At 48.6% G+C, this 17,719-nt stretch overlaps 1 protein-coding gene across 20 annotated transcripts in view; it reads right to left on the bottom strand.

Moving 5' to 3' along the window:
- Window positions 1–17,719, bottom strand: part of ttn.2 (titin, tandem duplicate 2) — a 228,432-nt gene that overhangs the window by 157,741 nt on the left and 52,972 nt on the right. For 18 of the 20 annotated variants that reach the window (XM_089002824.1, XM_089002838.1, XM_089002836.1 and 15 more), the window contains 28 exons: window positions 17,363–17,641; window positions 16,945–17,232; window positions 16,589–16,867; window positions 16,230–16,511; window positions 15,791–16,069; window positions 15,321–15,599; window positions 14,720–14,998; window positions 14,346–14,633; window positions 13,989–14,267; window positions 13,418–13,699; window positions 13,060–13,338; window positions 12,706–12,984; window positions 12,349–12,627; window positions 11,979–12,266; window positions 11,619–11,897; window positions 11,032–11,313; window positions 10,640–10,918; window positions 10,277–10,558; window positions 9,905–10,183; window positions 9,319–9,606; window positions 7,505–7,783; window positions 6,731–7,012; window positions 5,613–5,891; window positions 4,592–4,879; window positions 4,221–4,511; window positions 2,048–2,338; window positions 1,488–1,775; window positions 439–720 (listed from right to left, as the gene is read on the bottom strand). In XM_089002824.1, coding sequence (XP_088858950.1) covers window positions 439–720; window positions 1,488–1,775; window positions 2,048–2,338; window positions 4,221–4,511; window positions 4,592–4,879; window positions 5,613–5,891; window positions 6,731–7,012; window positions 7,505–7,783; window positions 9,319–9,606; window positions 9,905–10,183; window positions 10,277–10,558; window positions 10,640–10,918; window positions 11,032–11,313; window positions 11,619–11,897; window positions 11,979–12,266; window positions 12,349–12,627; window positions 12,706–12,984; window positions 13,060–13,338; window positions 13,418–13,699; window positions 13,989–14,267; window positions 14,346–14,633; window positions 14,720–14,998; window positions 15,321–15,599; window positions 15,791–16,069; window positions 16,230–16,511; window positions 16,589–16,867; window positions 16,945–17,232; window positions 17,363–17,641 — 7,908 coding nt within the window. The remainder of the gene's footprint in view (window positions 1–438; window positions 721–1,487; window positions 1,776–2,047; window positions 2,339–4,220; window positions 4,512–4,591; window positions 4,880–5,612; window positions 5,892–6,730; window positions 7,013–7,504; window positions 7,784–9,318; window positions 9,607–9,904; window positions 10,184–10,276; window positions 10,559–10,639; window positions 10,919–11,031; window positions 11,314–11,618; window positions 11,898–11,978; window positions 12,267–12,348; window positions 12,628–12,705; window positions 12,985–13,059; window positions 13,339–13,417; window positions 13,700–13,988; window positions 14,268–14,345; window positions 14,634–14,719; window positions 14,999–15,320; window positions 15,600–15,790; window positions 16,070–16,229; window positions 16,512–16,588; window positions 16,868–16,944; window positions 17,233–17,362; window positions 17,642–17,719) is intronic. The other 2 variants (XM_089002844.1, XM_089002845.1) reach the window with 2 other exon arrangements.

The raw sequence follows: 17,719 nt of genomic DNA, 5'->3' as shown, positions 1-17,719 counted from the left end.
GTGTCCTGCCGTAAGACTCTGCAGCGCATCCTGAGGACAGCTGAGATCATCGGTGTCTCCCCCCTACACCCCTTTCAGGACATTTACAACACCCGCCTCACCCGCAGAGCTATCAGGATCGTTGGCGATCCTGATGTCTGGCCTCTACCCTTTGACCTATTCGGCTTGGGTGACTGCCAGGAGTGCAAGACTTCGGCCAACATCGGGGTAATGGAGACACGCAAAGTGCCTCACCACGATAAGGTGGTGATCCCAGTCTGATTTTTCTCACTCTCTCTCTGTCATCTGCCTATCTATTTTCATTTGCAGCTCTGTGTTTCTGTAACCCCCCCCCCCCTCTCACTGCTGCGTTCTTGACCAATCACATGCGGCTTTAACCGAAGACTGGGGACGGGGAATAGAGCCCATTATCAAGGGCTTTGCGCTTCCCGTACTTACCCAGAATGGTGACGGTGGCTTGGCATTCATCCTTGCCGGCATCGTTGGCCACACAGCAGGTGTACATCCCGGCGGCTTCCTTGTCATCAGTGGTGAGGCACTCCAGGATGCAAGTGCTCTCTGTCATGCTCAGGTTGTATTTGTAGGATGCAAAGACCGGCTGTCCGTCCTTGAACCAGCTCACTGAGATCTCTGGGGTTCCCGAGTACGTGCATTCCAGCCTTAGAGGTTTGCCTTTCTCCACAGACACGTCCTTCAGCTTCTTCTGAAACAAAGCCGGCTCTGGAAGAGGGACACCAGGGCGTGACAGGCTTCGGTCACAATCCAATCCATACCTCAAAAGAAGCAACACACCTTTCTCCCACAAGATTTCACATTTTTTATTTAGCTGGCTTGCTATCTATTAGATATCTATTAGCTATCTATTAGCTATCTAGCTGGCTATATCTATTAGCTATCCATCCAGCTAGCTGTCAAGATAATACCTGGCTATCTATTGGCTGTCTGGCTATCTATTAGCTATCTATCCAGCTAGATAAGTCGCAGCAAGACGGAATTTATTTGTGTGATTGAGAGGGATCCAGGTGGCACTAGTATTATCCCTACGACGTTGATAAAGTCTTTTTTAGTCAGGATAATAGAAGTAATCAGTGTAGCCTCAGGGTATATCCCTCTGCTACCCCGAACCTTAGTGCAGTGACCTGTCAGAGCAGAGGTCTGGCACCGCCACCTCTGGACTGTAAGGAAAATATATATAGAGGGCCAAAACTTCCAGCAAATTTTAGTTCACTGACAAAGCCTCTTGGGTGAGAAGCGAAAGGTCCGGCACCTTCAAAGAAGTACAGATGACGGCTGAAGAAACATTTTCATCAAAAAAACAGCCAACCACACAAACGATGAAACCAGGAAAGGCCGACCAGCATCTGTTCGCTACCCCGGACGCTGACTCGCTTGTCAAACACGGATTACAATTGTCGCCCAAGTACGTTCGGTTTGTGACCGCAAAAATGAAATACGGACAATCAACAAGACCGTGCAGCTCCGTTTACCTTTGACAGTGACTTTGGCACGGCACAGCTCGCTTCCGGCGACGTTGCTGGCCTTGCAGATGTAGTCGCCGGCGTCGTGACGGGTTGCCGCCACGATCTCCAGGCAAGCCGTCCCGTCTGAGAAGGTGATGCCAGAAGTAGCGGACGGCGTCAGCTCTTTTTGGTCTTTCATCCACTGGATGCGGAGAGGAGGCGAGCCGCGGACGTGGCAGCGCAGGGTCAGACGCTCGCCCTCAGTCACGGACGTGGACTTCAGGGGTACATCAAATATCGGGGTGGACTTTGCCTCTGCGGGAATGGCGGATTGCCACATTAGCTTGCGCCACACCAACAAATGCTGACGAGGCTCAATCGTTTACCATGCTATAATAATAATGATAATAATAATACATTTCATTTGTAAGCGCCTTTTAAAACTCTCAAGGTCACTTTACAGTCACAGGATCAGTTTTTCTGTGGGTGAGCAGCGGCAGCCACATGCGCCAGCGTTCACTCAACCCGGAAGTGGGCATGACATTGCAGGTGACACGTCCTCCATTTTGTGGCAAGGGTGAACTGACCAGAGATTTTGAGGCTGACGTCGCACTCCGCCTGTCCTGCGTCATTGGTCGCTCGACAGCTGTAGCGTCCACTGTGCTCGCGCTGGCTGTTCTTGATGCAAAGAACCGCCACGTTGCTATTAAAACTCAAGTCATAATCGTCCGAGGCCGAGATGTCGGCGCCGTCTTTTAGCCACAGGATGGACACGGGCTGAGACCCGGACACCCGGGCCTCCATTTTGACCAAGCGGCCCTCAGTGTCCTCCATTTCCTCAGATGGTTTCTTGGTGAATATCGGGGGGTTCTTACGCTCTACAAACACCAGAAAAGGACCATGAGTCATACAGACCTTGGTGAGGAGTGGGATCAGAAGGATGGGGGTACAAAGACTGGGGGTAGGGGGTGCAGAGTTCTAGGAGATCAGACACAAAGTCCAGGGGGACCAGGATATACAGATTACCGCTGGACAAAATGATCGCATTACGGGTCATGGCAGTAATTTCATCTGTGCTGTATGTCATGCATATTAGCATATTTGACAATAAAGCTGACTTTGACTTTGACTTTGAAAAAGACGCAGGATGGCGGGGGGGGGGGGGGGGGGGGGGGGGGGGGGGGGGGGGTGGGGGGCAAAGATTAAAGTCGGTGGGAGACACAAGAAAAAATCCCTGGGGGATTGGTATACAAATACAGTGATACCTTGGCTTTCTAACTTAATTGGTTCCCAGAAAGTGTGTATTCCAAACATTATTTCCCATAGGAAACCATTACAATGAGAATAATCCGTTTTAAGATCCCCATAAAATATCGTTTTCAACTAAATAAGGCTTAAAACTACACAAAATATACCTTGTTTTTTGTATAATAAATGTGCTATTGTATTGTAATTAAAGAAATAAAGAGTACAGTATAATACAGTATTTTTATTGACCTTTGTGATGGTCGTTGATGGTTTGATGGAATGGAGTGGCCGGTTTCATCAGCATTGAAAATTTGACGAGGAACGTAGCCTTCTTCTTCCACTATCTTGAGGAATGATTCCTTGTAAGCTTTGGCAGCTTTATCGTCAGAACTGGCTGCCTCACCATGACGAATGACACTATCAATCCCTGTACGACGCTTAAAGTTCTCGAAGCATCCGTGGCTATCCTTGAAATCATCAATGGATGACAAACTTCCAGGTTGCCTCTTTACAATATCTGAGTGAAGTTGCCGTGCTTTCTCTGCAATAATTTTACCGAGTTCCTCATCAATTGTGTGCTGTTTAGCTGGGTTGATAGCTTTTTGCATCAAGTGTCTCAAAGAGCTCAGGGTTGTACATCTTGGAAGTTGTGATATTGCAACAGCAACAGATGCAAGCAGACACACTAGAAACTTCATTAATAGCTGGTTCCCTTGCTTGTCTTATAATAATAATAATAATAATAATAATAATAATAATAATAATAATAATTTACCAGCGCCTTTCTGGACACCCAAGGACACTTTAAAATTAAAAGAACAATACACAGAATAATAAAACAGATGGATTGTGCGGGTTATTTATAATTGATGGGATATTTTAACTTTGCAGTCTACACTCTACACTGCCTTTGACCTATCAAGAAAGTTGAAACAAGTCCACATTTTACGGTGTTTTTTATCCATTTTCTCAACTTTCACTTTTGATTTTTTTTTCACTTTTGTTTTGTTCGAAGCTCTGTCGTTTGCCCTTCTTGTGTCGCGTGCTCACGACGTGCTCACAGCATTCAACAGCACCTCCTCCCCCTCCCCCGCTCACTGCTGCGTGTATCCTGCTGGGTGTGTCCCCTCCCTCCTCTACCACGGATCTTTACCAATCACGTGTGGCTTTAACAGAAGACTGGGGGCGGGGAATAGAGGAAAAAAGTAGGCTGCCATTTTCAGCTCCTTTTTAGGAGCGCCAAGAACCGTCGCGTTCGCGAAGGACACATCACTCATTGTGGCGCTCCGTGTTTCCCGAAAACTAGTTTGTATGCCAAGATTCTATTGTTGCGCATTTAACGTTCGTAAGGCGAAAAGTTCGTTAGCTAAAGCGTTCGTAAGCCGCGGTATCACTGTACTCAAAAGATAGAATCCAAAAAACAATGGAACAGAACAGAAGGACTGAGAGAAGCTGGTTGGGATGCAAAAACCAGGTGAACAGGACACAAAGACCAGTGTTTTGGAGCAAAACCTTTGACTGTGACATCACAGGAGCAGGAATCCTTCCCGACGTCGTTGGTGGCATGGCAGGAGTATCTTCCCGTGTCGCCTTTGTCGGCCTTGACGATGCTGAGCTGGGCGCTGTTGTCCTCCGTGCGGATCCTGTAATTCCCGCCGCTGCGGATGTCCTTGTGGTCCTTGGACCAGGTCACCTTCATGGGGGTGGAGCCGGTCAAGTGACACTCCAGCTCCAAGCTTTCGCCCACAGTCACCGCCTTCGTCGGCAGCAACTTCCTGTCAAAGACTGGCGGGTAGCGCGGTTCTGTGAAGAAGGCGAAATGGCGTTTGGAACCGGCACGCTTTTTCTTTGCCCGTTTCTGTGGTTTTTCACTTGACACCGACCTTGCAGGGTTAGCTTTGCTCTGCATGACGCGGAGCCAACACTGTTCGTGGCCACGCAGGCGTATTCCCCGCCGTGCCTCATCTCGCTGCGGTTTATGGTAAGCGTGGCCGTATTGTCGCGGTAGAGCAGTAAAAATTCATCTCCGTCCTGCACAGGCTCGCCGTCCTTCCGCCAGGAAACCTCCAGAGGGGAGGAGCCAGCCACGCGGCACTCAAAACGGGCCATGGAGCCCAACGTCTGCTGGAGGCTCACAATCTTTTTCGGGAAGCTTGGGGGGGTCTTGGCCTCTGAGGAAGGGAAAAATTTATATCGGGAAAATTGGAGTTATTCCTGGTTGAACAGGGTCACCGTTGCTGGCTACCTAGCTCGCTATCTATTTGGTATCTATTAGCTTACTAGCTAGCTAGCTATTAGTTATGGATTTGTTATCTATTAGCTGTCTAACTCGCTAGCTAGCTATCTATTAGTCATCTATGAGCTGGCTAGCTACCTTGATCGATTTGAGTTATTCCCAGTTGAACGGGGTGACCGTTGATGGCTCCATAGCTAGCTATCTATTTGCTATCTATTAGCTGTCTAACTAGCTAGCTAGCTATTAGTTATCTATTGGCTATCTATTAGCTGTCGAACTAGCTAGCTAACAAGATAGCTATCAGTTATATATGAGCTAGCTGGCTAACGTGATCTATTTGAGTTATTCCTGGTTGAACGGGGTCAGCTGCCGCTGCCGCTGCTCACAACAGAAACACTGAAATGAAATGTAGTATTATTATTATTATTATTATTATTATTATTATTATTATTATTATTATTATTAAATCCAAGGATAGAAAGCGACCCCGATCCTGAGCTCAATCATGCCCTTTGGTCAGGACAGTAAGCCATGATTCAGAAGCTCTCGTGTGGTCCTTGCACCACTTGTGGTGCAAGGACCACTCCCTCTCGTAGTAGAGTGGAAAAAAAGACAAAATAACAACGGCAATTTGTGCATCACTTGGCACAGTCGGTGGCGTGACCGACCTTGCACGCTGAGGCGACACGTGGAGGCGTCCTTTCCGATCTTGTTCTCGGCCTTGCACGTGTACTCGCCCATGTCGGCCATGGTGGCCTTGCTGAGTTTGAGGCAAGCCACGCCTTTCTTGTATTCCAGCCTACAGGTGGCGCTGGAGCGCACTTTGCCATCACCCTTGAACCAGGACACTTTGACCTCGGGAGTGCCCGACACGTGACACTTGAGACAGACCGCGTCGCCGGACGTCACCTCCATGGGCTCCAGGGGTTCCAGGAAGTACGGCGGCTCTGTGAGAAGGAGACAAAGTCAAAATCAGTCTTTGAACCAGAGTTAAGAACTTTGATAAGAGGGTCATCTGGGGGTGGACGTTATAGCTGAATGTGAATGTAGAGAAGATGAAGGAGGTTGTTGTGGACTTCAGGAGAGTGCACCCACAGCATGCTCCACGAACCATCAACGGTGCTGCAGTGGAGAGAGTGGGTAGCACCAAGTTCCTGGGAGCGCACATCTCCGAAGACCTGTCCTGGAGCCACAACACGGCATCACTGTGATCCCACCAGCGCCTGTACTTCCTCCGCAAGCTCAGAAGAGCTGGAGCCCCGACCCCCATCACGACCTCCTTCTACCGCGGTAACATCGAGAGCATCCGGACCAGTTGTATAACCGTGTGGTACGGCGCCGGCACCGTGTCCTGCCGTAAGACTCTGCAGCGCATCGTGAGGACACCTGAGAAGATCATCGGTGTCTCCCCCCACCCCCCTCAGGACACTTACAACACCCGCCTCACCGGCAGAGCCATCAGGAACGCAGAGCCACCCTGATGTCTGGCCTCTACCCTTCGACCTGTTCAGCTTAGGTGACTCTGCCAGGAGTGCAAGACTCCGGCCGACATCGGGGTCATGGAGACACGCAAAGTGCCTCACCACGATAAGGCGGTGATCCCAGTCTGGTTTTTCTTACTCTCTCTCTGTCGTCTGCCTATGTATTTTTATTTGCAGCTCTGTGTTTCTTTAACCCCCCGCCCTCACTGCTGTGTTCTTGACCAATCACGTGCGGCTTTAACCGAAGACAAGGGGCGGGGAATAGAGCCCGTTATCAAGGGCGTACTTGCAATTTCCGTACTTACCCAGAATGGTGACGACGGCTTGGCATTCATCCTTGCCGGCATCATTGGCCACACGGCAAGCGTACATCCCGGCGGCTTCCTTGTCATCAGTGGTGAGGCACTCCAGGCTGCAAGTGCTCTCTGTCGTGCTCAGGTTGTATTTGTAGGACGCAAAGACCGGCTGTCCGTCCTTGAACCAGCTCACTGAGATCTCTGGGGTTCCCGAGTACGTGCATTCCAGCCTTAGAGGTTTGCCTTTCTCCACAGACACGTCCTTCAGCTTCTTCTCAAACAAAGCCGGCTCTGGAAGAGGGACACCAGGGCATGACGGGCTTCGGTCACAATCCAATCCATACCTCAAAAGAAGCAACCCACCTTTCTCCCACAAGATTTCACATTTTTTATTTAGCTGGCTTGCTATCTATTAGCTGTCTATACAGCTGACTGGCTATCTATTAGCTATCTAGCTGGCTATCTATTAGCTATCTATCTAGATAGCTGGCAAGCTAATAGCTGGCTATCTATTGGATGTCTATCCGACTGGCTGGCTATCTATTAGCTACGTATCCAGCTGGCTGGCTATCTATTAGCTATCTATTAGCTATCTAGCTGGCTATATATTAGCTATCTATCCAGCTAGCTGGAAAGCTAATAGCTGGCTATCTATTAGCTATCTATCCAGCAAGCTGGTATCTGGCTACCCATTGGCTATCTGGCTGGCTATCTCTTAGCTATAAGACACCGCATATGCACGAAAAAGCCACCCTTTCACCCAGGAAAGACAGGATCTCAGACCTTTGAGAAGGAGGTTGACGGGGCAGGTCTCTGCGCCCACGTCATTGATGACCTGGCATGTGTACTCTCCGGCGTGACTCTTGTCCACCCGGTAGAGTTGCAGGACGATCCGGTTGTCCTTCAGCGAGAAGTCGCAGTTCTGTCCGGGCTGTAGCTCCCCGGCACCCCTGAACCACTTGACCCTAAGGGGAGCGCTGCCCTTCACGATGGCCGAGAAGGTGACATCCGACCCCAGCGTCACCTCAGCCGGCTGCGGCGTAACCACAAAAGACGGTGGCTCTGGGGACAAAAACCAGTCAGAGTTAGAGTCTATCTTGGAAATGTGCTTGCTTGGTTGTGGATGGTCCAAAAATGCCAGGTGGTTTGTTGGGCAGAACAAGCAAGCAACGGTTGGGACAGCCATGGCCTTTCTACCCAGAGCACAAGCATATGTGCAGTGATTTGGGGGAATTACAGTGATACCTTGGCTTACAAACTTAATTGGTCCTGAGAAAATGTATGTAAGGCAAAAAGTGTGTAGTCCAAATATTAATTTGCAAATTTCCCCATTGCGGGACGAATAAAGGTATTCTGATTCTGATTCTGAATTTCCCATAGGAAACCCTTAAAATGAGAATAATCCGTTCCCAGGTCCCAATAAAACATCATTTTCTACTTTCTAATTTTCTAAGCCTTAAAACTACACAAAATATACCTTATTTTATGTATAATAAATGTTCTATGGTATTGTAATTAAATAAATAAAGTGTGCTGTATAATAAACTCGTTTTATTTACCTTTGTGATGGCCGTTGATGGCTTGATGGAATGGAGTGGCCATCTTGAGGAATGATTCCTTGTAAGCTTTGGCAGCTTTATCGTCAGAACTGGCTGCCTCACAATGATGAATGACACTATGAATCCCTGTACGACGCCTAAAGTTATCGAACCACCCGTGGCTAGCCTTGAAATCATCAATGGATGACGAACTTCCAGTTTGCCTCTTGACAATATCCGAGTGAAGTTGCCATGCTTCCTCTGCGATAATTTTACCTCGTGCCTCATCAATTGTTTTCTGTTTAGCTTGGTTGATAGCTTTTTGCATCAAGTGTCTCAACGAGCTCAGGGTTGTACACGTTAGAAGTTGTGATATTGCAACAGCAACAGATGCAGGCAGACACACTAGGAACTTCATTAATAGCTGCTTCCCCTGCTTGTCTTTTCTCTTCAAATTGTACAGATGGCTTGTGCGGGTTATTTGTGGAGCCTGATTGATGGGATATTTTAACTTTGCAGTTTACACTCTGCCATTGTGTGCAGTGTGCACACATCAATAAAGTTGAAACAAGTCGAAATTTCATTTTTGTTTTCTATCCATTCTCTCACTCTCTGTCATCTGCCTATCTATCTTTATTTGCAGCTCTGTGTTTCTGTAACCCCCTCTTCCCCCGCGACTGCTGCGTTCTTGATCAATCACATGGTTTTAACCGAAGACTGGGGGCAGGGAATAGAGGACAAAAAAAGTCGGCTGTCATTTACTTGTTAGGATAACGGGCTCGTTCGCGAAAGACACATCACTCATTGTGGTGTGTTTCCCGAAAACAGTTCCTATGCCAAGATTAAATTCGCACAAATTTAACGTTCGTAAGGCGAAAACTTCGTGAGCCAAAGCGTTCGTAAACCGAGGTATCACTGTACTCGCATATACATGCCCTTTCAGGCATTGCATGTTTGCTTGTCTGTCCTTCAGTCACACCATACCCCTTATTTGGTGGCAAGTGAACCAGAAATTATGAACTTGGAAGATCGGCATTGTTGCGCAGCGGAATTACTTGCCTTGGACGTCCAAGGTGGCACTTGTCTCGCTGCTTCCTGCCTCGTTGACGGCCTTACACTTGTAGCGTCCCGAGTCAGACATCTTGAGGGTCGCAACCTTGAGGGTGCAGCTGTTGTCACTGAAGGCGATGTCACAGGCAGGCCCGCTGTGGAGTTCCTTGTCATCGTGGTACCAAGAAATGGTGAAAGGGGATGAACCCGACACCTTGCACTCCATCTCGCCGGCTTTCCCCACCACTGTGTTACAGTCCTTAAGTTTTCTCGTGAAGGAAGGCGGGACCACTTTGTCTATCGGGGGGGAAAGATGGCACAATGGTGGAAAACCACCTTGCTCAGTTTCTCTCTCAGTTTTTGATAGCAGACCCCAAACACGGTAGCGGGTCGTAGATGTACTGCACATGCAAAAAATGTGTTTTCAACGTCATTGCATTGAAAAGGTTTGAGACAGCAAAGAAAATATCCCAAGAATCTCAAGGCTGAAGCGAAAGATCAAAGTTGGTGATGAAAAGATAAAGGACAGAAGTCAACAAAGACACACTGGCTTGTCAGGAAATACGATTAGAAACATAAAAGGAAGTGCACCAACCTAAAACAGTCAGATTGATTTTGCTCAGGTCTTTCCCGACCTCATTCATGACCTGGAATGTGTATTCTCCAGAATCGCGTTTCTCTGTAGCCAGCACGTTCAGGCTGGAGATCATCCGGGAGTAAGAAATTTTGTATTTCCTTCCGGAGGCCAGTTCCACGCCATCCTTGAACCACTTGGGAACCAATTCTGGGGTGCCGCACACCTTGACCTCCAGAGTGGCAACGTCGCCAGCTGTTACGCTCAGACTCTCAGGCTTATCTACAACCTTGGCAGGTTCTGCAAGTGACAAACAAGCAAGTTGTTTCCATCCTGTTCTGCTTCCTGGCTTGGAAAATGGGTGAGGCGAGAGAGAATTACTCGGTCACCAACCTAGAACAGTCACATTTGCGAAACATTCAGTAGTCCCTGCGTCATTGAGGAGTTGACAGGTGTACCGGCCCGATGCGGTTGCGTCAGACCTAAAAACCTTAAGCGACGCCCGCTGGTTCTCAAAGCTAATCTTTCTGTTGTTGTCGTCCCGAAGAATGTTGTCCTTGTCCAGAATCCAGGACACAGTGATTGGCTCGGAGCCTCTGACGGTGGCCAAGAGGCTCACCTCCTGTCCCAGAACCACCGTCGTATTGGACGGTTTCTCCATGAAGGACGGAGGCTCTGGAGAAAATCAAATAACCAGTCAGCAAGAAAAAGATATCACACCTTGGCCCCTCACCCGATTCTTTGAAGTCCACAGACCTCTAAGTTTAACTGATGCCTGGCAGGTGTCACTACCGACGGGGTTTGATGCCTTGCACTCATAGTGGCCGGCGTCTGCGGGTTCAATCCCAATGATGTGCAGCGTGACCATGTTGCCCACGCTCAACATCTTGTACTTTCTGCTCTCCATCAGGGGCTTGCCCTCCTTAAACCAGGCAGTCTGGAAGGGGGCAGTGCCACTTATCTCGCAATAGAGACTCACATCCTTCCCTTTCAGGGCCTCGACAGGTTCCGGGAGTCTCACAAAAGATGGTGCGTCTAAAGGAAAACCATCATATGGTTATAGAGGCTCAAGAGTCCTGCGATTGACTGGCAACCAGTCCAAGATGTGATCCACCATGTTTTACCCCATGCCATCTTGGAAAACCAACCTTTCACAGTCACAGTGGTGCTTGAGCTGACACTGCCGGCATCGCTTTGAGCTTCGCACGTATACACTCCATCATCATCAAAGTCGGTACTGTGCATCTCCAGTGTGGCTACTGAGTCAACAAACGACGTGCTACAGTTGCCGCTGTCCTTTAGCATGGTGTCCTGCTTGTACCAGGTCACCTTGATGGGTTCGGTACCGGTGACCCTGCACTCCAAATGCAGTGGCTCACCCCGCTTCACACACTTACTGGCTGCGAGTTTCAACACAAACTCAGGTGGTTCTGGAAAGGTCAAAACATTAGCATTAGCTGGCGGAATGTCTGTGAATATTCTCATTCAGGTCGTGGATCTCCAAAAAGTTGACGGGAGGCAATTGGACTCTTGATTGTGTAACGCCTGTTCAGATATGCACGGTGTTTAAGTTTCTTAGTTCACCTGCTGACACTCAATGTGATGTCTAGTCTGACATGACCAGAAATCACAGTCAACTTAATGCGGGATAAAAAAAAATAAAGACACCAAGGAGTCACGGCGAGCGAGCACCGGTGCCCCACCAAGAAACATAACGACGAGATGGTTGTCCAACCTTTGACCATTAGGTCTGCGCTGGAGTGCACAGAACCGGCATCATTGCTGACTTGGCATGAGTAGATCCCGCTCTGGGTGACACCCACGGAGTAGAGCTCCAGGAAGCAGGAGAGCCCCTCCAGCCCCATGAGACAAGTGGGCCCCGTCATCAGCTCCATATCATCCTTGAACCATTTGACACAGAAGGGTGGTGTCCCCTTGTACGTGCCTTTGAAACGCACGGTTGCATTGGGTACGGTCGCCTGGGACTCAGGCTGGGTGACAAAGCTCGGGGGTTCTGCACATAAGGAAATAGAGCAGGCTTTCAAAACGGTCCTCAAGTTGAGGATCAAGTTCCGAATCCAAAAGAGGCTTTAACCTTTGACTTTCAATGTTGCGGCGCACTGGCAGCTTCCCGCAGAGTTGCTGAGTTTGCAGGAGTAGGACCCTGCATCTAACACCTCTAAGTGCTCAATCTCCATGCTCACAGAGTTCTCTTGCTCAATCAATTTGTGTTTGACCCCGCTGGAGATCTTGGTGCCGTTTTTCTGCCATTCTACGGAGATGGGAATGGACCCAGATATCTTGCAAACCATCTGGACAAAAGAGCCCAGAATCTCTCGCATGTCTTGGAGGGGCTTGATGAAGCTTGGTGGGATGACTTGTTCTATAGCCAGGAGAACAAACAGGAATTGATGATTGGTTCGGATGTCATGGTGTTCTTCATTCACCGTCCTCTTCACACCAACCTGACACAACCACTTTGACCGTGCAAGAACAGCTGCTGATGTGGTTGGACACCTCGAACACATAGTCTCCTTCATCCTCTCTCTGCGCTGACTTAATCTTAAGGCTGCTGATGTTGTTCTCAAAACTCAACCGGTGCTGCCCAATAGACTGAAGCTCCTTGCCCTCTTTTAGCCAGCGCACTTTGATCTCTGGTGAGCCAGTTACCTTACAATCCAGACTGACCGGATCTCCAGACGTCACCTTCACCAACTCGGGTTTCTCTGAGATCCAAGGAGGTTCTGCAAGTGAGTGAAGTCACAAAGTTACGGTAGGTGCAGCATCAGACCAAGATTGCAAAGGAGATTTTGGTGAAGCACCTTGGACGGCCAGGGTGGCGACACACCTATCCTGCCCAGCCTCATTCATGGCCTGGCAAGTATAAGACCCGGTGTGACCCGCTTCACACTCCGGGATCTTGAGCGTGGCTATGTTGTTCTCAAATGTTCTCTCAATCTTTGGATCATCCAAAATCCAGTTCCCGTCCTTTTGCCATTGTACAGAAATTATTGGAGAGCCGTCCACCAAGCACTCAAATACCACCTTCTCTCCCACAACGCAAGTGCCGTTTTCCATTCTTTTGGTAAAGGTTGGTGGTTCTGATACAGAAAAAATGATTTGAATTCTGCTTGTTGAGGAGAACCTGAGACTATTTCAACTCTAGACGGACCAACCTTTGAGGCTCAGCATGGCCTTACAACTGCAGCTTCCGACCTCGTTGGAGACAGTACACTGGTATTCCCCAACATCGCTGGTTTCACATTTGTTGATCTCAAGACCCACCGTGTCGTTGACCAGGGAGAGGGCATGTTTCGCACTGGCTTTTAGCTCCTTGGCATCTTTGTGCCACGTGATCTCAAAGGGAGCAGTACCGGCAAGTTGACAGTTCAGCCAGGCATTGCAGCCCATCACAACGCTAGCCGGCCTCAGCTCTTGCAGAAACATGGGTGGCTCTGACATCGGGAAACAACTAAGTCATCTCGCTGGATTTAAATCCCTGCAAAGGCCACTGAGACGTGCGACTGAACTGACCTTTGACCTGCAGTTCCATGCTGCAGCTCTCACTTCCTGCTTCATTGCGAGCTTCGCAGAAGTACACTCCGCTGTCATTGACAGTGGTTCCGCACAGCTCCAGGGTGGCCAAGGAATTGACGAAGGCCATCTGGTGGTGACTGTCTGGACTGATGTCGGATCCCTCTTTGAACCAATAGATGTCTATCTCGGGTGTTCCGCTCACTTGGCACTCAAATGTTTGATTCTGACCCGGTCGGATCACAGAAATGCGTGCTGGTGTACGTGTGAACTTTGGCGGTTCTGGGAGAGGAAGCAATCACAGGTATGTCCGTCAGAGAGACCTCAAAAGAAAGACTGAAGTTTGCGTTACGACCCTCCAAATGTTATCTTTGTCAAGTTTGAACTATCAGCTGTTAAGTCTTCTGAACAATTGATCCAACTCAGCATTTGAACATGAGCCAATTCAGTCGATGTTCTAGTGGCTTCTCTGTTGCCAATATTTGAGAACTTAGGCTGCTTCTTTTCATTTAAATGACTGACACAATGTGCGAACCAATGGACGAAAGAGGAAATAGCTCTGGTGAGAAACCTTTGACAAAGAGGGTGGCTTGGCAGGAGATGGAGCCGACATCGTTGTGAACCTCACAGACATAGTCACCGGAGTCTGCAGTCTTAACAAAGAAGAGGTCCAAAGAAGTCGATGCATTGTCCTTTGTCACCAAGCAGTCAGTGCTGGATAAAATCTCTTTCTGGTTCTTAAACCATTTTATGGTCAGTGGTGGTGTGCCTGAGATCAAAGCACTAAAATGAACCTTTGAGCCAGGCAGAACGTTCATCGATTCTGGTGGTTCGATAATGCAGGGAGGCTCTGGAAAAATAGAGAATCCAGAATTGTAAAACAGCACATTGGGGTTCTAAACCGGCCTCTGGCAAAAGAGACTCAAACCTTTGACAAACAAGGTGCCGGAGCATTGGGCGCTTCCCGCCTTGTTCTTAGCGATGCAGGTATAGCTCCCGCTATCTTTGTTGTGAAGATTGGAAATTTCCAGGAAAGCCACATTCTCAAAGAAGGTGCACTTGTGTTTGTCATCCGTCTGGATCCAGTTTTCGTTTTTGTACCACTGAATGCTGATGGGCAAAGAGCCCGACACTACACACTCGAGATGTGCAAAGGAGCCTTTGATGCCTTCGCTTTGCTCCAGCTTCCTCGTGAATACCGGCGCAATGATTTGATCTAACATGGGGAAAACAAAGAGGTTAGCAACAAGGCACACATCCAGGCTGAACACTGTGGATCTCGCACAAATGTTATCAACGGACCCAAAATGGTGAGGGTCGCCTTGCAAGAACTGCAACCGACATCATTGGAGACGTCCAAAGTGTACTCGCCATCATCCTTCTTATCTGTTTTATTGATTTTTAGCACAGAGCTGGAGTCTGTGCTTTGTATTTTGTATCTCTGACCAGAGACCAACTCATTGCCAGCCTTCAGCCAGCGCACCTTCAGTGGCTTGGTGCCCGAGAACCTAGCCGCCAAGGTAGCCAGATCCCCCTGTGTCACACAGATGGACTTTGCCTCCTCTGTGACCTTTGCCGGTTCTAAGACGTGAAGAAAATAAGTCAGCAAAGTTTCCAAAGACGCTCCAACCGTTAGAGCAGATGAAGAGCTCTTGTGACCAGGCTGCAACAAAGAGTCGGCGGAGTACATTTTTGAATTGACCTCTACATAACGACCTTCCAACAAGTTAACTTCTTCGGAACTAGGCATGGACAGAAGAGTCCATATGACACAGACACAACTTAGATCAACAGGTACTTCTGGTTTTCAAAGTCACAATTAAATGAATGGCAATGCTAGATGTGGTCTGGCGAACACCGATTGGGGGTTCAGGGAACAGCTTAGATGAGGAAGACTACTGACCTTTCACAGTCAGAATGGCAGAGCAGGTCTGGCTGCCCGCCTGATTCTGGGCACGACATGAGAATTTGCCGCCATGCTTGCTGTGAAGCTCGGTGATGCACAGTACGGCAGTCTGGTGCTTAAATGAAATCTGAACATTTTCGTCCTCTTTCAGCTCATAGTTGTCTTTGAGCCAGGTGATGGTTATGGGCGCAGAGCCCTTCAAGGTGCACTGCAAGGACACCTGGCTGCCTACCAAGCCACTGACATTCTCCAGTTTTTGCAAAAACAAAGGAGGTTCTACAAGAGAATTAATCATCATGGTTTGTGTTAGATCATTAAAAAAGTAAAACAACTAAAATGATCTTGGAATGTCAAAGCAGAAGAAGCAAAAATATTCAGAAGAGTGTCGGATAAGTAGCTGGCACAACAGGGGTGGTCTTGATCTTGGGTCACTTGAACATAGTCGACGTAAGACCATCTGAACTGACCTTTAAGAGTGACTTGACATTCACAAGTGGCCTTTCCCACTTGGTTCTCCACCGCACACTGGTACAAGCCCAAGTCTCCAACTTCTACAGCCAGCACCTGAAGGGCTACCAGGTCCTCCTCCACAGTGATCCTGTGTCTCTTGTCGTTCCTCACTAGCTTTGTGTTTTTGTAAAAGGACACAATGAATGGAGCCGAACCAGAGACTTGGGCTTCCAGCATCATTTCGGAGCCCTTCACCACATCCTTGGGCTCTAAGAAGCGAACGAACGCCGGGGGATCTAGAATGGAATACCATGGAGCAGCAAACATATTCAATCAAACGTCTCAAAACACTTCACCGGAAATGGTGTTGGCTGAGTTCTGCATTATCAGAGCACTTCAACATCAAACAAATATATACGGAACAACGGGTAAAGTGTAACCGCAAAGAGGACGAACCTTTAACTGTGACCGTGCTAGCGCAAGAGTCACTACCAGCCTCACTGCTAGCGATACACATGTATTCTCCGCTGTCCTCGGCAGTGCACTTGGCTATCTCCAGAGAAGCCACCAAATCCACTGAGGTAAGTGTGTATTTCGGGCCGTGGCTAATCTCCATGCCATCTTTCAGCCACCTGAAACCTATGACAGGACTCCCCGTCACTTTGCACTGCAACTTGACTGGGTTTCCACTAACCAGCAGCCTGGTGGCCTCGGGCTTCATCACAAAAGCAGGAGGTTCTTGAGGAACAAGTGAATGGGCATTAGGAGTCAGGTTAGCATGAAACAGGGATGTTCGCACGTACGACGACGGGCACCTTTGACAAAGAGGACCGCGGTGCAGTCCACCTTGCCAGCGTCATTTGACACCTGGCATGTGTATTTAGCAGAGTCGCCGGGCTTGATGGCGGAAAGCTCCAGAGTGCTCATGGAGACTTCTTTCTTGATGAAACAAGAGCCTCCACTGCTCATTTCCTGGTCATCTCTGAACCACTTCACAGACAAAGGAGGGGTTCCAGTGAAAGCAGTCTGAAAACAAACTGTGGTTCCAGGTACAACATCCTGGTCGCTGGGTGTCGCTGTGAACACTGGTGGCTCTGGAGGCCACAAGCGAGATAGAAACAGGTACTTTACATTTGCATCAGACCTACAAAAGGGCAAGACATAATCACACCTTTAACGTAAAGGATGCCGCTGGTTTCTTTCATGCCGGCCGAGTTGGTGGCTCTGCATCTATATATGCCAGAATCTGATTTCTCCAGCTGGCTGATGCTTAGTTTGGCAGAGTTGTCCTTGAAGTCTAGTCGGAATCTGGCACCGAACTCAATTTCCTGTTCATCTTTGAACCAAGCAACGGCGATGGGATGGGACCCTGACACCTTGCACTCGAGTGAGATGTTGCCGCCAATGTTACCGTCCATGCGTTTTAGGACTTTGGTGAAGGCTGGTGGCATTATGCGGTCTGCGTGCCGGGCAGAAGATATTGTGGATGTTAGTGGTCATAGAAAGAACCTAAAACTGACCACTCACTGTCAATCACACACATGGACACGGACACACGGACACACAAAAGAGGTTACGGCAAAGCAAACCTAGAACTGTCACAGAGCACGTGCACTGGTCTTTCCCGACTTTGTTGGCGAGCTCCATCTTGTACACGGATGTGTCCCCCTTTTCTGCTTTGAGAATCTTCAAGGAAACAATATCGCCCTTCTGGCTTATCTTATATTTACGCCCACTGATCATCTCCTTGCCATCTCGAAACCATTTGACTTTAAGGTCAGGGCTTCCGGAAACGGTGCACTCCAGCGTGGCTGAATCACCTGCTGTCACGCTGATGGACTCTGCCGGTTCTACAATTCTGGCGGGTTCTGAGATAAGATTAGCACACGAGGAGTGATGTTCAGCACTTGAAGTTGATTAGACAAAGAACAAAGAAGATTTCATCT

The sequence above is a fragment of the Hippocampus bargibanti genome, linkage group LG08, assembly GCF_051943395.1.
Source record: "Hippocampus bargibanti isolate YZ-2025 linkage group LG08, ASM5194339v1, whole genome shotgun sequence".
Taxonomy (NCBI): Eukaryota; Metazoa; Chordata; class Actinopteri; order Syngnathiformes; family Syngnathidae; genus Hippocampus; species Hippocampus bargibanti.
This window is presented reverse-complemented; position numbering and strand designations above follow the sequence as displayed.